Source organism: Thermobia domestica, chromosome 1 (genome assembly GCF_964235325.1).
Source record: "Thermobia domestica chromosome 1, izTheDome1.hap1.1, whole genome shotgun sequence".
Taxonomy (NCBI): Eukaryota; Metazoa; Arthropoda; class Insecta; order Zygentoma; family Lepismatidae; genus Thermobia; species Thermobia domestica.
The window spans coordinates 169,995,486-170,021,434 of NC_137454.1; the positions used below are offsets into that span (position 1 = coordinate 169,995,486).

General features: G+C 35.6%; 1 protein-coding gene across 1 annotated transcript in view; it reads right to left on the reverse strand.

Annotated features, from left to right (window-relative positions):
* Positions 1–2,705: 2,705 nt before the first annotated feature.
* The window catches only part of LOC145691034 (protein FRA10AC1 homolog), a 33,954-nt gene continuing 10,710 nt past the window's right edge, over positions 2,706–25,949 (reverse strand). The window contains exons 2-6 of the mRNA XM_081766609.1: positions 18,325–18,445; positions 16,508–16,664; positions 15,617–15,782; positions 8,503–8,662; positions 2,706–3,103 (exon numbers count right to left, since the gene is read on the reverse strand). Of these exons, the coding sequence (XP_081622735.1) occupies positions 2,790–3,103; positions 8,503–8,662; positions 15,617–15,782; positions 16,508–16,664; positions 18,325–18,445 (918 nt within the window). The 3' untranslated portion in view covers positions 2,706–2,789. The remainder of the gene's footprint in view (positions 3,104–8,502; positions 8,663–15,616; positions 15,783–16,507; positions 16,665–18,324; positions 18,446–25,949) is intronic.

The window sequence follows — 25,949 nt, forward strand, 5'->3', positions numbered from 1 at the left end:
AGTTCTCTAAAAACGTTTTTATTTTGTTTGTTAAAAAAAATATTTTCATTTAGTATCCATAATAATGTGAATAAATTACTTCTCATTATTCTATTCTAGTTTTAAATTAATCTTTTAGTATCAAAAATCCATGAACTAGAACTGCATATTTTTTTTCTAACAGTGAATCAAATTGTACAGTTTCAGAAAATTTGAAAAATCTTTTACTTTTCATGGTTATCCCCTTAAAACAAAAGACGACGGATGATTAATGAAAGTTAAGATTATAAAAGAATTGGTGGAATGAGAATGCGGAAAGAAACGAAAGAACCCTGAAAAAACCCGTGGACAAGATGTTTTCCACAACAAAGTCACATTGTCTGGGATTGAACAGTGGAGCTCTTGCACCAGATGTGAACACGCATCTTCGTATTTACCTGGTTCAATTACGGCAAAACTTTCCGAGTCTGTTACTATGGCCATGGCAAGAAAGATTTAAGTTCTCACAATATGACTGTCGGTCTTCCTTTCCTTGTAATCCTAAAAATCCACATTCCGATTCTATCAAGTACATAGTAACAGGAATACACAACAGACATACTTCACCTTTGCAAAAGTGAAATGATTAAAATGGTTCCAAATTGTACTATTTTATTTTTACACATTTTTACATACTCAGTGATGTCAATATATTTTGACTATCCAAACTTGCAGAAATGAAATGAAATCTTTGAGTTTTACGTCCCACGATTATGCCGGTTAGGCTAAAGGAGACGGTGATGATGAGTGATGAATGAAATGGTGGAATGAAGAAAGTGGGAGGAAACGGGAGAACCCCGAGAAAACCCACGCACACGGTGTTTGTCCACCACAACCAAACTTGCAGAGTATATATAATATTTTATCACAATATTTACAATGTATTTGTTATTCCTCAATAACAGCAGCTTAAGTATTTCAGAATATAAGAAAAAATATAAATTAACCATACGAAATTCATTACAACTTGATTTACCCTGTGTGGTACCATATTTGGAGTAAGTCTTAAGACTGTTCTTGATAGAGATGTTAAGAAATATTAACTCTTCTGTCATTGCTGAATATCACATAGTCATATGAAGAAGAAAATATATAATTAAGCTATATTGATAGTGCACATTATGAAGGATTATCAACAGGCTAATTCAGGCCCGTATTTATATATTGTGCGCCCCTGTGCTCTAAATAATTTGCCACCCCCTTCCGCACAAACTTATGTCTCAAACAAGGAAACAAGCCGTGATTTTGCAAATACATAGGATGTTTCCGATCTATGGTGACGATTTCAAACTGCACTTAGCTTAAGGGAAACCATGTCGTCACCATTGAGACTGCTCTATTTGGAAGCCCTTCATCTGGGCAATTGCCCGACAGCGAAGTTTCCACTGTAGGAAACTGGCACGCAGTGTAGTAATGTAAAGCCGCACCCACTTCTCCTAACAGGCTTTCCATAGCCCTTCAACGGTGTGGGATCTCCTGTGAAACAAGGCTCGATGCGGGTTGAGCGAGATGTGTAACTTGACGCCTTGTCTTGCTGCACCCACACACGATTATTGTCCCTCCCGTAGAGATTGGAAATGTCATGGCGAGAAACGGGTGTCAAGACGTTAGCCTGATAATATTCCGAATTCACCTTCGTATTTTTGGCTACACGATGTATGGCCAGCATGTCCTGATACGAGTATCCAGCAGTGATCATGAAGCTTGTGCCAAAACTTTCCTTGCATTCACTAAACCATCTTTGAAAGTTCCTTGCACCTGTCGATCGATAAAAAATTGCACGTGGCTTGTGACAGTCATCCAGATAAACATATGCCTCGTCCAGTGTTACAACAAACTTCCATTTTTCACAGGTCTAGCACCGCTTACACAGATTTCAACAATTGGTGTGACTTTCTGGAAAAGTTTTGGCAAGAGCTTATGAACACGCCCCTTCCGTTGCTTTACCAACCTTAGATCGAGGTGAATCATGGTGTGCATTATCTTCAGTTATGTCCGTAGCCGGTTCACGATACTCCTCTGTGTGGGTGGCTTCTCCCTGGTGACCAGACCCCGACTTCCCGAATTTTGTTAGTGGGAGGCTAAGGATTGGCCTGTTTCTGCCACACAGGAATTATCCCACGCCTTGCCTTACCTGCCCCTGCCAAAACAATTGAAAATCACATATATATTAATGTTGAATTCATAGTTTTGGAGGTTACTGAGTTTAACAGCATCAGTTTTCATGATGTTCAAATTCACCCCCATCTCTTCGAGTTGTGGTGGGAGAGGATGGCTTTTTTAAAAATAATCAGATAAGCTAGCTAATTAGTAACTACTGTAATTACAGTAAATTAAACACATTAACATTAACATAGTTTCTCGCGTTTGCGCGGGAATCTGCGTGTTTCAGTTCTAAATATTACTTTATTGCGAATAATATTTTAAAAATCCAAAATTTTGCCGCCCTGTGCTCGAGCACAGAATAGCACTTACCTAAATACGGGCCTGAGCTAATTACGTAAGAGAAACAATAGAGGCGTATATTTATTTATCACATCTACTTACAATGAATTATTTTAAAAAGTATTTTCGGTATGTATTCATACTGGGATTGCGTTTAAAATGTAAAAATGGTACAAAATATGAATATTGAGACAACTCACAGTATCTTCTGACTAATAGAACACTGTACAAAACAACAGAGATTATGTTTAAAACAATGTTTTTTATTTACAACAATTTTTTTTTCAAATGGAAGCAAAACAATATTCGATGGAAAACAATTATGATTATAAGAAAAGATCTTCAAGATATTCTTCAAATTCATCCTCTCGAGTCTTCTCTTCTGCTTGGCCTGTTTGGCGCCATAATCGTCTCTCTTCATCTTCTCCCTCTTGTTTAATAGTCACATTGCCACTATCACTGTCAGCTTCCACACAAGTGTCCGCTTCATTTTCGTTCTGTGAAACAGACGCTTCACTGTCACTGTTTCGTTTTTGTCTCTTTGTTTCCATACTGTTTTCTTCACTTTTTCTGCGTTTCTTGGTCACCTCTTTCTTCTGATGGTGGTAGTTTAATCTGAACGAACAGTCCGGACACAATCCTACAAATAGAAATGAAACGAAATGAAATCTTTTAAGTTTTATGTCCCACGTTTATATCGGCTAGGCTAAAGGAGACGGTGATGATGAGAAATGAATGAAATGCTGAAATGAAGAGAGTGGGAGGAAACGGGAGAACCCCGATACGCACGTCGTGTTTGTCCACAATCCTACAAATAGAGTAATACACGTTAATTGTATTACACACAGTATTACTAACGTGAAACCATTTATGCTATTACATCTATTATCACATAGCCCGAGAAAAATGCTAACAAAGTATGTTGCACCTTTGAATAGCTTTTCGTAGACACCATATTTGTTACGCCATCGTAGTATAGAAATATTTAAGATCTTAAAAATCACAGTCTTTTGTAAATAGTCATGATTTAGGAATATAACTATTGCCCACAACTTCATTCTTTGAATATTTTTGTTGAAATAAGTTACTGATTGAAAAAGAAAAAAGAAAAGAAAAGATAAGATAAAGAAAGAAACCTACAAGGTTGTATACAGTGATTCCCTTAAATCATCATCTTTTTGTTTCACTTTCTTCCCGCACTGCAGAACTACAATCGATATTTAGGGGGCGCGGTGGCTCAGTGGTAGAGCGTTCACCTCTGGTGCTTGGGGTTCCGGGTTCGATCCCAGCCCCCGCCAAGTGAACTTTGTGGTGGACAAACACCGTGCTCGTGGGTTTTCTCGGGGTTCTCCCGTTTCCTCCCACTTTCTTCATTCCACCATTTCACTCATATCTCATTATCACCGTCTCCTTTAGCCTAACCGGCATAACCGTGGGACGTAAAACTTAAAGATTTCATTTTTTTTTACAATCGATGTTTCAAATTCTAAGATAAATACTAAACAAACAAAACATGTTCTGCCCTTTTTTTTTTTTAAAAAAAAAAAAACAGCTACAGTAGCATCATAATATGAAAAAACTACAACACTCGAGGATTTCTACAGTAATAATATGTATCGTAGTATATACTGGAATAACGTTAACATAAATTTCTCGGTCTAAAGCAGGACTCTTGAGTACAAGCTTGAGTACAAGTTAATAATGCGTAGTTAGGTTAGTGAATCGGATGTGACGAAAAGAGAATATGATAAATTAACAGTAACAAACTACGAACGAAAACGTAAGTGAAACGAAAATTTCACCACGTTTCAAATATGCATAAAACATTTTAAATACAGGGTAACCCCGAAAAAAATATTACATTTGAAAGGATAATAAAACAAAAGGACTGCAGAAAGAAACTTGTTTTTCCAAAATATACAATGGGTATGACTACAATTTGTAATGACTATGTTTTGAAAATGATGCATGGTAAATGTTGCCCATTGTGAGCAATACATATTTCAAGATGTCTGAAATCTATCGTCACCCGACGTGTCATGTCTTGTGGAGTAGCTGCTACCTCCGTTTGAATTACTGTCTTGAGGTCGGCAAGAGTGTAGGGAACATGTGTGTAAACCTTAGCTTTAAGGTGACCCCAAAGGAAAAAAAATGGGGCGAGGTCTGGTGAATGGGGCGGCCAAACATCCCGCGTAATGAGATCAGTTTTCCAGGAAACAGGGTCTCTGAGCACTCTCTTGATACCGCAATAGTGTGCACTGTAGCGCCATCTTGTTAGAACTACACATCACGGTTATCCAGTCCTAACTTTTGAAGTTGAATCCGTAAGAAGTTCTTAAGTATGACAACGTAACGGTTGAACGTGACCGTAACTGTTATACCATCCTCCTCGAAAAAAGAGGTCAAGTAATGCCATCTCTGTAAATTGAGCAAAACACAGTCCCTTTATCAGAGTGCAAAGGTCTTTTGTGCAGATTAGACCAATAGCGAAAATTTTGTTTGTTTACACAACCACTTAAGTAGACATGTGCTTCATCACTACACAAAAGCACAGCATCTTCTGGAACACTTTGCAGAATGTTTTTACATGACTGTTGACGGCGAACAAAATCTGCTGGTTTAAGCTTTTGGACAAGCATAAGTTTATACGCAGTTAAAGTTCAGGTCTTTGTACAAAATTCTTCTTACACTCTCCTGCAAAAGATCAACAGCTGCAGTATGCTTCCCTGCAGAACGTTTTGGGAAATGCAAAACAGATGTCTCACAGTCTCAACATTTTCAAGAGTACGAGCACTTTTAGGTCGGCCAGATGATTTTTTGTTTCAATGTTGAATCTGCTGTTCTGAACTTCTCCACTTACTGTAAGACAGTCTTCCAATCAGGAACATTTTTATTACGTGGAATAGCAAACCTTCCGCGAAAAGCTCTCTGCACTGTAATCACAGAACTGATGCTTATGAAAAACATTACAACTGCGTAAACGTAATGAGCTCCTGACCAAAACATAATAAGAACTGAACACAGTGGCAGGACAGTGGTGAGCGAACGTGTTGAATACCAATTCTCTTGTCCCTCCACTCACCTCCCTCAGCCAATGTCAACACTACAGCTGATCAAAACGTGGGAGGTTTTAGTAACAATAATCGTATTGTAAATTGTGTCACTGTTACAGAGTAACACAAAGTAATTCAACTCATAACACAGTACTAATTACACACTGTTGTCAATACCATTTTATATTTTTCAAATAAACAAGTTTCTATCTGCAATATTTATTGTTTTATTCGCCTTTCAAATGTAGAAGGTTGTTTTGGATCACCCTTTATAACTGAAGAAACCTTCAGAAAATAGATTAGTAGAGAAGAGACTATATTACGCCGCATTATATCAGCAGAATATGTAGTAAATGTATATTCTCAAAATAACAAGAAAATTACATTACTTTTTTTTTTTTTTTTTAAAGTTTGTCCCACAATTATTTTGCACCATTTAATGTCCCGCACTTTAAGCAGACGGATGATTAAAGAAAGTTGCTGATTGTGAAATTAATTTTTTTGCGCTCTTCCATCAGCAATCGAACCAGGGAACACGCGCTAGCCACCAGACCAGTTGAGGAAGGCTTGTATTTTCAGTGATTGAATAACTTTGGAAGTTATTTAGTTTTCAAGAAAGTCAAGTTTATTAATTTGGCGAAGAAATTAGAAGACTGAATATATAAAAATTTAGCTACTCAAAAGCTTCAAGGTACCGTTTACCTGGATAAAAATGCCAGAGGATCACCAAGACATCGAAATTATTGCCATAACTGAAATACGCTAAGGTATGTTACTGTAATTTGCTTATTATTTTATATAAGAGCGTACTATACGAAAATAAAAACCTTAACATATTACATATTCTCAAATTTACAAAAATATTAAGATTTTTTTTTAAAGACTGTTAAATTGTATGACGTATGGTGTGTTAAATTTACAAAACAGACAGATTTTCCCTGAAAATTGAAATGTTAAATGAAATACAAAAGTGCATTGCCAAGCCACTATTCTGAAATGAATCAAGCAAAGCACAATAATTTGATTTGCTCTGCAATGTAAAAATATGCCGCTGAGATCATGAATAAATTATTATCGATGAACAACATTGAAGTTTATGAAAAATCTATTAATTGAAAAACAGAACAAGGAACCGCCAATTTGAAGCTAATAATCTAACACATATCCATCTTCTTATCATCACGGTACAAATTCTAGCATTACTGGCAGATAGATTGTTGCAAATAAGTTTCATCCACCACTATTAAAACTAATTTCTTTGTCTTTATGTAGGAAACATTTGCTTTAATAATATTCTTCATATTCTCTGTTTTCCTTTCAACATACTGTTTACTGCATTCCTCTAAATCTATATTGACTGATCATGCAACAATAACCGGGTGTCTAGTAAAATTCCAAGATGAAATTTCGTGACTTTTTCGTGACCTTTTCTTTACCAAACCATCAAATTTCGTAACATTCTCAACAGCAAATTTGCATGCGAATTAGGCCAAATTTTCATGCATGAGATAGAAGCGTGCTTTGTTTGCGTTTTGGTAGCGTCTAAAACCGACAAAAGACATTTTTGGTGGTGAATTTTGACGCTTTATAGAACAAAATTTTCCAATCTGTACTTATATTTGTACAGATTAAGAAAAATCGTGACCCAAAACTTAAATTTCGTGATTTTTTAAAAAACTTTCATGACCGTTTTCTGATTTCGTAACTTCTTCGGAACTTTCGTGACCGATAGATACCCTGTATAACCAATCTTCCGAATAGACAGTTGACCGTATTACCATCTGATGAATAAACACGCATCCCGTTAGTGCATAGTTCATAGTCCAAGTCAGATTCGCAATGATAGGTTAACGCCATAATTTATCGTATTTGGTGTAGGAGATTGTATGGTCTTTAAAGAGCTAACGTCTCAATTGCGTAACATGCACTAGAAGGATGTTCAACAGCGGCCAATGGGATGTGTTTTGTCTGTGGCTCATCAAGATCAGTATCAACTCCGCAAGTGGCGAGTGTATGGTATGGGGCATGTTTACATGACAAGGACCCAGACCTAGTATCGGTACCGCGATCTCCAGGTACACTGGGAACTCTATTATGTTCACTGTTTTCTCCCATAATAATGGTATCCATGACAATAACACACCTAGTCATTACGAACGTCCTATGTAATAATGGTTCGGGGAACACAGAGCAGACTTCCAGCATATTGCATGGCCCCCAAACTCTCCAAATCTTTGTGCCATTAAACACTGTGGGACGCCATTGAACGGCACATCTAGTCTGTCAACCTCCACCTCAGTACTGAAGGTCACATTACACGCAGCTTGGTTGTTCATACGAACGGACGACTACCATTATCCCAGCCATCAGATCGCTGCTGTATGGAAGGCGAAAGGAGAACACAAAAAGATGAACGTACTGTATACCTCAGTGGAAAGAAATACTCTTGAAAATTTATATCATGACCACGTACACCGGGACATACAGATTCAATCAACATCCCCCTCGAAGGCATATACGTAGCCTTCGCACAGGCATCCTTCTCAAATAACTTTCACCATTGACAGATGGTCGGAGGGTCTTTTCCAAAACATGCACAAAACCGTTTCTGCACTGGTCATGAAATTGTCCTCTAGAACTCTTTTACACACCAAAACAGTTGTGTCTGCTAAGTCTGTATTTTAATTTTCTTGCAACAGTACCTATATATAAGTACCTTGGTATACACAATACACAACAGAAATTATAACCGTTATAAATTAGAAAATCAGAGAGGTGACTCATGCGAGTTTTAAAGACTCATTTTCTATCTTCACTTTATGACATAAAATAAAATAAAAATAAATAAAAAAAACTGTACCTGACAATTGTTAACAAGTAGTAAAAATGAACGTTTCTATGCAACATACTGGTGAACATATGTTCGTTTATAAGTTTAAACAAAAATATTCAAACAAAATATTTTTATACTGATTTTCGTACTTACTTAGCTTAACAAGAGCATTCTTCTTAACACCGCGTTCTACATATCCAAAGTTCACTTCCCACGTTCTCAAACCTTCTGTTGCTTTACATCTCTTTTCTCCACAGCTGAATTGTCCTGTTCCCTCTATGACTTCATTCTCTATTCTCCAACGCATTGCCACCTATCATGAACCACAGAAAACAAGCATTAAAGCATACTACTAGCAAAAAAAAAAAAAAAAAAAAAGTCATTTTATATATTTATAAGGGTTGAGGAGTATGGCAACCCAGAAATATTTCTACAATCGAACAATGTATTAAAATGTTATATATAACTGAAATAGTATTCATAATGGATATTTTGTTGGCAGGAATCCTGAAAGAAAACCCAAGAACCTTACGCACATAGAAACAACACGTAAATTTTTCATTATCAAATACGATATAATCTGAAAATTTTCCAGTTTTTCAGTCTCCAGTTGTAATTGGAAAATTACGGATATTTCTTTTAGAACGGAAATTATCAGAAAAAATATAGAGGAAAATTTTGCACCTCACATCACCGGTCAAACTTATATAATCCTCCTGGCCAATGCATCCAGGCGGACTTTTCCGTTGGATCCGTATAATATGTCTTAAACTGGGTAATATTTTGTCCAAAGTTGTGAGAGGTTTTAATGGCACACGAATCTGTACTGTTAAAATACCTTGTTCAATGCACTCGTTAATCTGGAGAATAGAGGTAACCAACCTATTTCTTCTCAACTGTCTGAATTTGAGGTCTGGCAATTAAATTTCTCCTTCTCTGATTATATTGATTTAATCTCAGTGGATATAAGATATCCATTGAGGTTATCAATCTTTAATAAATAAAATCAATCTCTTTTCTTCAATATGATTTCAACAAGAAAAAGACTTCAAGCTCGCAGCAGAAAAACCAGAAGTTTCTCCTCATTTTTTATTTAATAACTGATGAATGTGCGGATCTATAGAGAATATACATACTATGTACCCGCGGTTGACTTTTGATGACTCTTAATGATAAACTTGCATTATGCCGCGATTCAAATAGTTAATATATATAGTTATTCTAAGGCCATCGTAACCTGAGCTCTGACAGATGTAACATCATGTAAGTTGACGACAGTGTTGCGAACTGTCATAGCAAGAAGAATCAAAGCGACTACTTGAGGATGATGGAGGAAGCGAATCGAGTTACTTTATCACTGATTGAATCAGATTATAAGTTGAAATATTTACAAACTAGACATTTAAAAAAAATAATCGTACTTCACTTTACTCCTCAACATTCCAGCACAACGTAGTTTCACTAGGCCTAACGTTATTGCCACAATAGTGATTTTTTCTTTTTTTTTCTTTTTCCACTTATTGACAGAACTCTGTCCTTTTGACAAGTTTGCTACGTAAATAGAAGTGGGGTTACATGGAACAACAACCGGTCCACCTCCCTGTCGCCGCAGGGAGTAGGTTTTCGTGGAATTGAAAGCGAAGAGGGTAGCGTGTCTGTACGGTTCTTCTAAAGTTCAAGGGCAATGAACCGTGATTTGGAATGTCAGGCTGAAATTAGTAGAATTTCTAATGGTCTTTGTAGGAAATTTGTTGACATCGAAAAAAATGTACGTAGTCTATATATTACAGAGACTGTTATAATGAGCTTTTCACAAGGACTGATTTAGAAATTGAGTAGTTGGAAAGTAATGAACATGATCCAGCTATGTTTGTATTTTCGTAGGACATTTTTTCACCAATATGTGAAGGGGACGATAGGTTTAGACCCACAAAAACACATTTGGAAACACTAGGTTGTTTCCATGGTAAAAGAACAGTGTTGTCACCTTTATACCTACACATTACTGTGAAAGTTTTTGTGTTGTCAGGTTGTTTTGATTTTTTGTGCTATCATCTCAGTGCATTGGTGTGAATATTGTGGTGTAATCCTTGTTATTTTTATTCATCAGTAGAACATAGTTTGTATTCGTATTATTCACATAGACCTAAAATATAAATTTAGCATGAGTATTTGTGTGTTCATGTTTATGAACACAATGCCTGAAGTGCGTAAGAAGTGCGGAAAGGGGGTGCCCTTGACAAGTCAGGCACGGGAATTTGTGTTTAATCTTAGAGAATATTTCCAAAAAGAACGTAACGACGGTTCTTTATTGCCATTGAATAAAGTGATTGAAAGAGTAGATTCAGCTTTATATATTAGCCCTACAACTGTGAAAATAATCACAAAAGAGAAGTACCCAAAAGACCTCGCTGAACCGATGGAAACTTTATCCACCCTAGGAAAAAAAGCGTAGGATTTCTACAGTAAACGGAATTAAATTGTCTATAATTAAAAGCCATTCTCTAACGTAAGTAGTTTTCAATTTAAAAAAAAAAAAAAAAAAAAAAAAAAGATATAACAATATGGGTCTTACGCAGAGTCGTTCTGACCCGTGTTTTGTGTCATACTAAAGAGTTGAGTTGATTTACAGTTTAACGTCTCTTTCAGCAGCGAGGTTATGTGAGACGTGGACCTACTGATTAACGTGGAATCCGAACCACATGTGCTCCCGTCGGAATCGAACCTGGGTCTCCCATGCGAAAGGCGTATGCTAACCGCTTAGCCACGAAGCTCGATGTCATACTAGAGTTCGACTAACATGTTTTCATGCAGTACTCAGGCAGTCGCTAATCATACGTCTAAACGACTCTGCATAAGGCCCTATGTGTTGGTTGTTTTCTTTCCGATTTTGTAAACTATCTTAACGCAATACTAATTTGTTTCTTTCTTTTGTCTAATACTTTCGTCAGACATAATGTTAAATAATATTTTTGTTGTAATACATAGGTGATTCTTTTTCCATAAAATTTGCCCCTTGTTATATTGTATTTTACAGAAGATAAATGTGGCAACCGCGCTTGATCGCACGTGAGAGTTGTCAGAGCTCTTCTTAGCGCGGCCTTACTCTAATATATATATCTATATATCAATATATATATATCTATATATATAGATATAGATCTATCTATCTATCTATCTATCTATCTGTTGGTAGGTGTGGAATGAGGCTACAGGCTGTTAAGTGTTTGAGGTAATGACACATGCATATGAATTGGTTGCTAGAGAATAAATTGTGTAAACACTTAGTTTATATAATGGAAATAGATTCGAATGGATTGAGTGAAATCTAGATGTATGTGGAATATTATGAAGATAATTAACAGAGTTGCGGTTGTTACAGATTAAGAATAAAGGTATAGAATAATTCAGTAATAGTCGTGTGTATATTTTCTAATAGTTTTAACATTGGCGCAGTCGATTTCGAACAACGCTATTTAACTCAGATATTATGGCATTTTTTTCGTTTTCAGAGCAAGATCAGAGACAGGATATTTTGGGGAGCAATTTAGAAATCACGTACAGCAAATGGGCGCCCCAGCTCCATCATCCTCAAGTAGTCGCTTTGATTCTTCTTGCTATGACAGTTCGCAACACTGTCGTCAACTTACATGATGTTAGATCTGTCAGAGCTCAGGTTACGATGGCCTTAGAATAACTATATATATTAACTATTTGAATCGCGGCATAATGCAAGTTTATCATTAAGAGTCATCAAAAGTCAACCGCGGGTATATAGTATGTATATTATCTTGGTAAAGGACCCGTGAAAGGTGCAGTGCGCCCTTTACATTAGGCGTCCTTGCGAAACCACATCAAAGATGAACGATTTTATTCACTCTTCTGTATACCACAGTTCTGTACAATAAATACATACAGTTGTTACTGTTGGTAAAGAACCCGTGAAAGGTACAGTGCGCCCTTTACATTAGGCGCCCTAAGAAACATCACATTATAGATAAGTGGTTTTAGTTATGGTGTATACCAACTTTGTATAATGAATTCAAATAGTGACTGTTAATAAAGAACCTGTGAAGGACAAAAGGCGCCCTTTACATAAGATGCCCTGCGAAATATCACATTATATTTCTTTTATTTTATTCTTCTGTATTTCAGTTTTGTATTATAAATTCATACAGTTGCTATTGGCAGAGAACAGGTAAAAAGTATAATCACTTACAAAAATATTATAAAGTTATGTAGCTATAAAACGAAACAATGTGATACATCAAGAATAGTTCGGATAGTCAAACGTACGATGCATTCATAAAATACTACACTGACACTAGTCTCTAATTTACGATTTTTACGGTATCGAAGCTTTCACGGTCTTAATATGCATCCATATATCCGAGCATATTGATTGGTCCTGTGTGTTTTAAAGCAGTGTTCGGATAATCAGTACCTATTGTACTTCTCAAAATATAGCTATATTAATTTCCATGAAATCTAGTCTTCCTGTCGCTACGGCATGGCGCGTCCTCAGGTTGTGGATCGAGGAGAAGGCCTCTAGACATAGACGTTAACTGCGAATATACTATACTGAATAAGCAGTCGCGGACAGACGACAAGGGGTGATCCTCCAGCTTGGGGATTTAGTGGGGAGCTAACTACCTCATTCAGGAAAAAAAAAAAAAAAAAAACTTGGCACGAACTCAGCAAAGTAAAATCGACATGAGATTTGGAACATAGAATATAAGAAGTCTCTATAGGGCAGGCGCGTTAAAATTTGTAACTAATGAGTTTAGAAATAGAGGATTAATCTCGTGGGATATCAGGAAGTTAGATGAGAAAGAAATGGAAGAGTCAAGTCCGGGAAATTTTACGTTCTTTTACGGGGAACGAATTAAAAATTACCAACTAGGAACTGAGCTTTTCGTTTAGGAATTGAGCTGAACAGCGTTGACTACAAAACCCGAACGAAATAACTACATAAAATTTCATTGTCACCTGGCAGAAAACTTCCAAAACTTTTAGAGCAAAGAAACGGGATTTTTGAAAGCTAAAATTAATTAACTTGAAGATAGTAGTAAAAACAAAAGCATTCGGTATGTGTATTAATGCATCAACGAACTTAAGAAAGGCTATCAACCTCGTGCTTATATATTTAAGAAAGAGTTCTCACTCACAGAACAGTTCTCACTGATCAGGATAGCATCGTAAATAGATGGAAAAATTTCTTTGACGATTTGCTTAACACATACCCAAAAACTAATGTTCGTGGAGAAAGTGAAATACATACAGCATAACCGTATATTTCAGAACCTAACCAGATAGAAATAGAAATCACTATTAAAAAATTAAAAAAACACACATCTCTGGATCTAGACGAAAGTAATTTTAGCTGGAGGGGAAAAGTTGTAGAGCAAGATACACAAATTTATTCTCCTTATCTGGAACAAGGAGGAATTATTGCAAGAGTGAAAAGAATCAATCATTTTTTTCAGTTCAGAGGAAAAGCAACAAAATTGACTGTAATAATAATTGAGGCATTTCTTTTCTGTCAACATCCAATCAACATTCTATTAGCAAGATTGACTCCATACGCAGATGAAATTATTGAAAATTATCAGAGCGGATTTCGGTAAAATCGATCAACTATCGACAAGATATTTACCATTCAACTAATACTTGAAAAGAAATGGGAATACAATATGCTGGCACATCAATTATTGACTTTAGACTCGGGTAGGAGGGAAACATTGTGCAACATGCTTACAGAATTTGCAATACCGAAAAAGGTAGATTAAGATATGTTTAAATGAATCCCAAAGTAAGGTTCGAGTAAAGAAATTCTTGTTCACGAGCTTTCACGTTGAGAATAGCCTGAAACAAGGAGATGCGTTGTCGTCATTATTATTTAACTTTGTTCTGGAGAACACTATAAGGAAAATCAAAGACAGCAATCAGGTCCTAGAGCTGAATTGTATTTACCAGGTTATGTCGTATGCTGATGATGTAAATTTAATAGGGGTGATAGAACAATAGAAAGGAATGCAGAAATCTTTATTAACGCTTGCAGGGATGTGGGCTTAGAAGTAAATGCAGAGAAAACTAAGTACATGGAAGTTTGTCGGGATCATAATACTGCATTTTATGGATGCGTTAAAATACCAAATAATATTTACTTTCGACAAAGTGGATATTTTCAAATATCTAGGATCATTATTAACAGATTAAAACCATAATCACTACGAAATTTGATGTCAACTGAAAGCAGAGATTTCATGTTTTTATCCAGTTAAAAATCTTTTGTTGTCGCGAATTCTGTTGAGGAATTTGCAGCTTAAAAGACAAAACGATAATCATGCCTGTTGCGCTGTATGGTTGCGAAACGTGATTACTGACTCTGAAGGAAAATCCCAGACTGAAAGTATTTGAAAACAAGATCCTTAGAACAATATTCAGTCTTCAAGAGGAACGGGAATGGGGAATGGCGAATGTCTAGGAGGCTCAAATGGGCAGGTCATGTAGCCAAAATGGAAGAAATTAGGAACGCTTACAAAGTTCTAACTGGAAATCCAAATAGGAAAACGACCATTAGGAAGACCGAAGTGCAGATGGGAGGATAATATTAAAATGGTTCTCGCAAAGATTAGAATATAAAGTAGAAACTGGGTTCAGTTGGCAAAGGACAGAAATCAATGAAGAGCAATTGTAAACGCGGCACTGAACCTCCTGTGTCCATAGGCCATAGAACTATATTAAGTTGTTGATATATTTAGCTTCTTTTTATTTGACACAAATGTTATTACAGGAACTAAAAAGATTTTTTTCTAGTAAAGAGGTTTCCACCGCCCTCATTAGTACCTCAGCACGGGCCTGGTTGGTAGTAGTAAATACTGGGCTATTTGAGACAAATAAAATACAATACAATGAACAATCAATCAGTTATAAAATATGTATTATTAATTATTATTATATTATTTTCTAACAAATTCTTTACGAGTTCGTAAGTATCCAGTTAAAATTTATTTTAAAAATAATAGGTTAATCTCATCAATATCAAGTGAGTTTCTAAAACATAATTAAAAAGCACTTACAAACTCAGTTTTAAAATTAGCCTTGGGGAATTTTTTGTCTGATGTATATACTTTCATCAATATTTATCATGTACACGCAGTTTTAATGAAATTATTAAAAGGGTAAGTGAAACACTTATACTATTTATAGATTTATCAATGACAAGATCCTTATAATATTAGTTTAAAAGGAAACAACATTTTACCTTGTTTTCTTTATATCTACTCAAATCACAAATGCAATATTCCTTAAACAACTTGTCGTAGTACTTCTTCGCCAATCTGGCCTCCCATGTATCTGGGACATCGTCCTCATCCCAAAGAAAACAAATGTTTTCTCGTATCACATCAATGTCTCGTTTGTCACGTGATCTGAAAGAGAGTTATGGATTAATTCATGATTAGACACACTGCAATTTTAACTGCTTGCAGAATGCTATACACATACTGAAAAGTTTATCTGTTATAAGTTAAAATCCCGCGATTATCCCTGTAGGCTACCTGAGATCTCGTTTCACCACAAATTAAACTCAAGATTAAACAAGTAAAATAAACGTTTTAATCGTCCGGCTATATAGAATATTCACAGTTTAATATTTTCACAACGTACAAACTCCATGTCGTTACACATATATCAACATGAATCTTAAAGGGTATCTATTGTACAGAATTACCAGATTTGCAAATCATAACAAGAAAAAGTCGAATGGGTAGAAGAAAAAACAATTCGCTATCTACACTATAGTTTTTTTTATCAATTCGCTATCTACACTATAGTTTTTTTATTATTTATTTTTACAAGTAAATAACATCGTTATATGGAAATTTCAATATCGAGATTAGTTATAAAATGAAAAACGAAATCGGGAAATCTAACGATGCTTTACACTTTATTCATACAAACTAGAAATGTACAGAACGCGTAAGCTTTTAATACCTTACCTGCATTCGGATATTGCTTCCTACTAGCCTGCTATAATTACCATATTTATGAGGAGAATTAGAGCAACTACTCTACAATGTATTCTACTTATTAACTACAAAGTTGATCAGAATATATAATATACATTATTATAATATGTGATACCTTTACGTACGTGTCTCGTTTTAATAAACCTGTGGCTCCTTTCCTGTTTAGAAGATATTCATTAATCAACCTTTTATGGCGATCGTATGCAGTCATCGATAGGAAATGGAACCTCTGTCTCCTGGCCTCATCTTTGTCTTCTTCGACTCTAAATGTTTCTTTTGCACCTATATCCAACAATTTTGAAAAAAAAATATTTTTAAATTATTATTATTATTTTTAAAAAAATCACTTAAAATTCAAGGTTCTTTTCAATCTTTCAACTGTTAACCCAGATGAGAATACAATACATAAACCACCAAAATATCTTAAATTATAACATGATATACCGTATCTTTCTGAATCCACGACAAGATACACGTGAGTAGCAGAAATAATATCAATATATCATGAATTACGTGAAGTTCTGTTCATGCTTCCATTCGGACTTTCAACAGGACACGGATTTCCCCAAGAGCATTTAAAATAATAATAATAATAATAATAATAATAATAATAATAATAATAATAATAATAATAATAATAATAATCTTCTTTTCTTCTTCTTCTTCTTCTTCTTCTTCTTGCGAATATCAGCGATGTCACACGAGTTGTCAGTGCACCTACACCTAACCGAATATCTACACGGTTACATGCTATTAGTGAAAATGATACTAAGCAAATAAATGATTGCTTCAATGTGAATGATATTCAATGAAGCTGTTTCAGAGGAATATTGAAATAAGTCAATTTAAAATCCAATTTCTGTGTTTCGTTCCATAATTTCCAGCTAAGATCCTATGTCAAATCTTCCGAACTGAACAAAATTGGAGATGATGATGGTACAATTCCCCTCCCCCTTGAATTGACGTGGAAGTTTCCTCAAATATTATTCGATCAATCAAGAAAAAATACAGTGAAAATGTGTAAGTTCGTTATCTTTGTTCAATAGAAAATATCAAATTTAAGGAATAAGAACAATAACACATGGAAATATACCTGTATGCAAGATTTTAAAGATACGCAAATTAGATGAAGTTAATAAATTTTTCTATTTTGATACAAATATATGTGTGTTAATGAAGTTTTACCTAGTTAATGAACGTTCTACCTATTATTTATTTTCCCCCAAAACAGTTGAATGAACTAGCTAGCCCATTTCAAATTACCAACTTTCTCCTTCAATTTTTGTTGAGACAAAGCTGACGAACGCCACACAGGTGGCTGAAAATTAGCTCCAAAAATAATAGAAGGAACTTGAAGAATAAGGTCCTCTATTAACGACATCCGTGTTCTGTTACACAAATGTGGTTTCAGGACAGTTTTCAGTAGGTTCACACAAACCATAAAAAAAAAAAAAAAAAAAAAAAAAAAAAAAAGTATCTAGGTTGTTAGTTTAATCAAAAGAGAGAAAATAATTTAACTGCACCAATTACTTGAATTGAGCAAATCTTGTGAAAAGTTAACTTGAAAGTGTCCACACCAATTACTTGTAATCAGCTCTCTCGTTCAATGTACTCCCATTAGGGAAATATGCATGTGAACAGAAAAGAAAGACAAAAATAACCATATATATTACATCTTGTATACGCACTCTCTGCAATTATAGTATTAATTATACCTTGATTTTAACATTTTAGGTTTACCTATAAGGTTTTTTTTTTTTTTTTTTTCTAAACAATTTCAGTCACTTACTTTGTTGCTTTTTTCATCAGGTAAATCACCCCCAGGAAATGTATCACTTATTACATTTAAAATATATTTGCAAAATGTGTCAATTACTTTCTTTAAATAAGTACACCTTGATTGTTTATTCCTTAAAATCTACTTTTATGCGGATATGCATACCTTTCAGAGATGGTTTTGGTTTTGGTTTCTCAGTCTTCTTCTTTTCCAAAATAACATGTTTTGGTTTACGCCTCTCCTTTTCAGTAGTCAAAGGAATATAATCTCCGGTAGGTGGAAAAGGCTGCAAAAAAAGTTCACTTAGATCAATGACTAAATTAAAGATTAAAATCGTGCAAAACCAGTTAACTTCTGGATAACTACCATGAGTAGTCTTTCCATCTGCCTGGCTCTCGATCGATTTCTGATGGATACACACAGATTCAGATACTACTTTAGGAAGTCTCTTTTAACATAACATCGGTCAGAAAAGTGACGTCACACTTTTAACAAACAAAATCACTGTACATAAAAACTGGATACGACCTCCTCCCTCTCCATAAAAAGTATTAATGTACATTACCCTCAATTACTAGACTGATTATTTCTGTTAATTATGAGCACACAGTATCAGATACTAAGTCATGATAGAGACATACTTAAAGCTTACCGACAATGGTATCTTAACAATTAACATTTCTGAAGTTCAATTTGCAGCCATACAAAAAAAATACATGATTTATTTTAATATATTAAAAGCAAAGTAAACGAGTTTCAATAGCTATGAAATTAGTTTTAGAAACATTCTACCTTTAAGTCATGGCGTAAGAACAAAATTAATTTTACAATTTGCCTTAACATCCTCATATATACACCTTCTGCGTCTGAGTTCCCCCCTCCAAAATTTACAGAGAAATCGGTGCCCTTGCTCTTACCCACATAGCGGACACCCATATACTCAGCTGCGTATGGCGAACGTAAGGAATCGCCGATTAAATTTATGTTCAGATCTTTTTTCTTTCCACGAATATATTCGTGATCATAATTTTAGGAAAAAAAAAAGTAATAATTTGTGGTTTTAAGTTAAGAGGTTAATTTAAAACAATTAACAAAGATAGGCCTATAATTCATATTTTATTAAAGTAAATGTTTCAAAATGTAATAAATGAAATTAAATTTCTTCCAGTATAAAATAAATAGTTTTATTGTTGAAGTATTCACTTCCGATGCCTTATGGGTTCAATTGCGGGAATTTCCCGAACACTTCTTTCACGACGGGTTTTCCTTGAAAATGCAGCTTGCTTTGCTGTACATCGAAACTTCCATTAATACTGAAGTTTGAATTCAGCAGTTAAAATAGTAAGCGTTACGTAGTCTTGGGAGCTCCGAGCATCAAGCTTCTAAATTTTGACAAGAATTTTTACGTTATTGCTGGTGTTGATTCTACAGAATGCTTATTTGAAGGGTAGCAACAAATGACTGAACTGTTGTTGGAAAACCAAATTTTACTGAATACTTTTGTTACCGTGAAATGTAAGAAATAATACTAATAGTTTTAGTGATGTATTTACATATTTACTGTTGGTACTGGCACCTATGATCTGAAACCTGTCAACGTATGAGGGATAACGTCCCTCGGCGGCGCCGAGTCAGGAAGCACACTATTCACGGAAAGTATTTTTGAAAATATAGACACACATAGTCATACGTCTTGCAAAGAAAATCAGAAAAATAAACACACTGCTGAACAAGACTGCACTTATTTAATATAAAAACACATTTACACGTGACGTTTCGATCTTCTAGCCAAGATCCTCATCAGTGTACGGAGTGATATTACTTCAATTGGTATAGGGGACAGTAGGGGACCATTGAATTCCTTAATTTTCAAGAAATGCAACAAATAATAACCAGTAGTAGAACAACTCCAAGCATTTCCATTTAGACAAAAATTAAAGATTATCTACATTATATCAAAACGGATTATTTTGCATCTTCAAAATAGTTAACTGCATGTAAGACAAGAAACAAATGTATTGCTGGCCTAGTACTATGTTCCACATAGAAAAGGACGTGTGGAATAATGATGGCTTTTGTGACATGAACAATTTTCACAAACCCAAGTTGCGCCAAGAAAAATGTTATTCACACCTGTCCACAATAACTAAATTGAAAACTTTCGGGAAACCAGAATTGATTTTTAATTGAGCAAGCAATGCAGAAGTTGATTTTTACTTTAAATAAAAATAAAAAATAATAATAATAATGATGATATGTTATGTATCTTTGTATGATGTTCCCTTTCCTTGAGATTACATGCTATGCTGAATGCATCACTGACTAGTGACACCGAACCTACTGGGCCCGTATGGGCTCGTCATCAGCAGTCACCGATACACTCACCAAGCCGATCATCTACGGAAAATAGAACTCAAATTTGGCCCGAGATATAAAGCTTCCAAACTCTGTTCCATCTCAACCCGCAGCCCGATATCCAGGCCTGCAGTTCATCATTCACATCCCATCCGGAAATAGGTTGTGAACCACGACTACAGACACAGGACACCGTCCCCCGAGTGGAGCTGGCACTGAGCACAAAGAAGATCTTGATGTTGTTTGTGAAAGTCCTATCTGAATTTAAAAAAAAAAATCTTTTGAAACAGAATTTTGTAATAAAAAAAAAAAAATCCAAACTGAGATTTTGATTACAATCGAAACTGATAAAATGAGAAATTTCTACAGATTCGGTTGTTTTCAACTCGGTCACACTAAGGAAAGTCTCTTCCCTGAATTTCACAGCTATTTCATTTCCCCAGTAAACTTATTCTGTACATACTGCTCTTGTTTTTATCATGCTTCGCATGCATACCAAAAACATCGATTACGTATTTCTACTATTTCTCAAAATTACAAGCTAATCAAATTTCGTATTCGAAAGGAAAGATGCATTCACGGCTAGTATGTTTTATTTTCTTTCAAAATATTCATGAATGTAGCACAAAATATTCGTTAACAGGAAAATATTTACATTGCACTGACATACCCATCTGAATAAAACTTAATAAAATCGATTTCTATACTTTCAAAGCCAAAAACATTATTTACTTTTGTTTATATTCTCGAAATATTCATATTCCTTGATATTCATTGAATATTTTTGCCTTCTAGAGCATTTCCATGGTATCGACACGCAAAACAAACAAAAGAGTACAATAAAAATACAAAACACTACTGAAAATAATAAATTCACTGCCTACAGATTGTGGTTAGCTTAATTTACCTTTTGTTTACATATATTCCTTGGTGCTTACACTCTTCTGTGCATCGATTTCGTGGCCGGCGTAGAGGATTTACGCTCTTCGCGACCTCTTGTCAGCTCGGACCCACATGACAATCTAGCACAGGCAAGACATGCATATAAAAAATCGACATACTTAAATCTAAAGCCCTAATCTAACTAAACTAACTTAACCTAAACAAGTATATATATTTAAAAAAAAAAAAATCACACATACATTTCCTAAAGCACCATACTTAACTTGCATTTATATTTTATTTTCGCTAACACATTTCTGCCGAAGACGCAGTGGTTAGTTTTGCATTAGTGTCGTTCAGAATATATTCAATTTCTTAAAAAGAAGGAAAATATTTACTAGTAATTATCAACATTGCATTTCTAACTTGATGGGTATCAGATTTCTAAAATAGTACGTAGGTTTAACCTATTGATGAACGTTTTCGATTATCGGTACGCAAGATGCATGTACCCTCGCACTAGACAAATAGCCGTGAAACTGACACTTGTTTACATATTTAACATTCACAATCATTCTACGTCAACCAAAGAAAACATGCCAAAATAAATAAAGGTTGAATTTTGAGCAGAATTACCGAAATAAATAATTTCTAGATTTTTGGGGAATCTAAAACATCTTTCATCACTGGGGAAAATGTGTGTGTGGTACACACATTTTCTTGAGATTACGACAATCGCTCTGTGCTGAGATTCTAGCTTTCTTCCCCCCCATCGAATAAAAACACGATGTCACATTGCCTGAACCCACATGCGTGCGGCGTTGAGGGAAACTTTACGAATTTAGTGCTTCATATTACGAGAATTACACAAACACCAGAAAATATATTCACTCATGATAGTTTGCCAGAACAAGGAAAATTTTGAAGCCAAATACCTGAGTTTCACTTTCACTGTTCCTTACTTACTTGACATCCTCTTCTTACACCGAGATTAAACGGATATGTTAAACAACAAAAGAAAATTCCTGATAACTTCCACCCGAGGTTCCTGGGAAACTCGTGATACGTGGTCTCAAAAATAGTTTTTTTTTTTTGGAAACTCCTTCAGCACCTTTCCAGAAAAGCCATCGAGTGTGGCTTGACTTCTTCTTCCTCGGGTCTGCACCACTACTCAATATTCTTTCTCTCTCTTCCACCGTCTCCTCTTTCTTCTCTTAGGTTCTCTGGTTGACCGAGAACGCAAAATTTGCTAAGGAGCTCATTCCATACCACTGGATAGCTACAGGCTAGTATCCGTTATGTTATGCGAAATTACTTCACAATTGTCTTATTTCCGGATTAACAATTTGTTGAAACACCAAATGTCGTACAGTTATCTCTTCCAATATTCGCCAAAACGAAGAATTTGACACAATTTTCACGTGATTACAAATTTATTCCACTTTTTCGCAGACGCTAAACACTGCACGTCTGACTCTTGAAATGGCTGACGCCGTAAGACAAAGAGTTACGAGAAGATGATCCCCAATTGGAAGATAATGATGACGTAATCATAGGATGATAGGCTTCTGAGTGAAGATCAAAGAGAACCGAAATCTCAGCCGCAGCTGTGATTGTGTATTAGCCAATCAGATAATTTTTCTTCGAAACAAAGAGATGCACCAAGAAGAAATTATGGCTGACTTTATTAATTTGGAATTTTGAAGAAGATTTTACGAAATAAAATTTTTAGCTTTCTTGTGAAGATTCCCTACGCCGAAATATGAATAGAAATGAACTGAAAACCATTGAAAAAGCCGAAATATACACTTATTTGTCTAAAATAATGATATATTCATGGATAAATGCGTAAAATATATATAAGATAATTAATAATCATGTAATCTTCATCTAACATCTATTGAAAAGTTTTGTTTTACAAAATTGCGCAAAATTCTCAACCTACGGTTTGCTCTACTATAAAATAAAAGTTACTATTAACATTCTAAATAAATTTTAAAATTTTCTACCAACATACAAGGTGCTCAAAAGCATCGGGCCATGTTACATTATGCTGAGCATAAGGTAACATCCTCCGGGAGCTTCGGAGAAAAAAAAAAAAAAATCTGAACTTATGAGTTCTTCTTAAGTTGTTTTTTTTTTTTTTTTTTTTTTTTGTTACTACTAAATTACTAGAGACTATACAAGATAAAACATCTTTTTTTTTTTTTTTTTTTCTCAATTCTAATTACAACTATACATTCTAATCAAACCTAACCTAACCTTAACCTATAAACTAAGTTTTTTTTTTTTTTTTTTTTTTTTATCCTTCTAATAGTTCCTTTCTTTTCTCTTCTGAACAGCGAAACAGTTTCAGATTGTCAAAACTCTGAACTCCTATATTTTCTCCCTGCAGAGTCTGCAATCTCGCTGAATTTCGAGATAGAGATACCACTTGGTAAGGTCCGACGTATGTGTGCATAAATTTTGCAAATACCTTTTTGGGTATTGACGATATATGATGAGTTTTCACCATCACCAAAGAACCTTCTGTGACGATGTCTTGCTGTTTCCGCAGCTTTCTCTCCTTCTTCGGTTCTGCTGCCGGAACAGAAACTACAAATTTCTTGTCTTCATTTACCTGCACCGTCTCTTTGGGCCAAATGAAGTTTTCTTTGAAGCTCTTGGATGCTGAATACGTTAAGAAACGCTCCGCTGGAGTACATCCGAGAGCATCACACCAAGAGTGATTACACAAATCCTGGGCTGCTTTTAGAAATTTACTCCATTTGGACTGGTTGTCACTGCAATACAGGCGGAGAATGCGATGAAGGTCACGATGTCTGCGTTCGATAATGCCATGTGAAGCCGGATGGTATGGCGTGGTAAGTATATGTTTTATCCGGTGTTTTTGACAAAACTCTTTCCAGAAGCGCGACAAGAACTGCGGACCTTGGTCACTCACCAAATACTTCGGGTATGGTAGCTGATAATAATATCTCTTTTCAAGGACCGCCACAATCTCTCTTGTGTGTGCCGTCCGAAGAGGGAAGAAACACACAAAACGACTGTAGACGTCCAGGATGGACAAGATATATTTATATCCCTGGCTCTTAGGAAGAGGCCCGACCAGGTCGAGGCATTGTTTCTCAAAAGAAGAAGACGCCTCAACATGACAGGGCTCCTTTCTAATCACCCTGTAGGAGTACTTGGTTCGTGCACAAAGAAGGCACTCTTGGACATACTTTGTAAAAGTCTCACGCATACCTCTCCAATGGAACATGGCCTTAGCGAACGACAAACATCGCTTCACTCCAAAATGGCCTTTGTTGTGAATTGCCGAAACAATATTTTTCACTGAGCTGGAAGGAATGACCAGCAACCAAACAGAATTTTGAGAATTTCTGACGTAAACTAAATTATTCTCCACACGTACCCTAGTATTGTTTTGACCACCCTTCCAAATGGCATGTAATTTTCTACAATACGGATCTTTCCGCTGTTCTCGCTTCAGTTCCGTGACATTCAAGAAGTCCGTGTCCTCCGCGGTCAAGAAATTTACAAAATGATCCTCTTCTGCCTGAGGAATCTCTGGAGGATAGCGACTCAACAGGTCTGCAATTTCATTGTCCGTACCTTTTATGTGAATGAACTGAAGATCAAAGCGTTGCAGTTTAAGCAGAAGACGAGTTGTTCGAGTATCTAGGTTCTTTAAACTGAAAGCATATGTGACTGCAGCATTGTCACAGTGGACCGTAGTCCGACGACCTAATATGAAGTACGAAAATTTTTCGCAGAGGAAAAGAACTGCAGCTAATTCCAACTGGAACACTGACAACGAGGCCTCATGCGGTTTTATTCGCCGACTCGCATACGCAATAACCTCCGGATCATCCTGTCCCGGGGGATATTGCGCCACATAGCCGGCCAACGACTCCGCAGATGCATCGCTGTACAAATGAAAATCAAGATTGAAGTCCGGTTGAGCAAGTGCGGGAGGACTACTTAAAAGTTCTCTCAACTGATCGAATTTTTCCAGTAACTCCGGAGAGTATTCAATCTTTCGGTCCTTTTTCAGAAGATCATAAAATGGAGCTGTTAACCCCGCAAAGTCAGGAAAATGTCGCTTTCGCCATCCCACGAGACCAAGAAATCTTCGTAAAGCTTTCTTAGTTCGCGGCAGAGGAAAGTGACGGATGGCCTCGTTACTTTTGGGATTAATTTTGACTGAAGATCCTGAAATTATGTGGCCAAGAAAAGGAATTTGTGATTGAAGGAAATTACACTTTTGAAAATAGAGCGAAAGATTTGCCGAACGAAGAGTTTCAAAGACCTTTTCCAAATGCTGAAAGTGTTCGTCAATAGATGATGAAAAACAAAGGACGTCATCGAGGTACACAATGAGAAAGTTTTTGAAAGGTTCTAAGCCGAAAAAAGTATGCATGATTGATTGGAAAACTGCTGGAGATGATTTCAAACCCATGGTTAGACGTGTCATTTGATACTGACGACCTTTGTAAATGAAACTGACGTATTTGTAAGAGTCCGGATGGATCGGGACACTGTGATAGGAC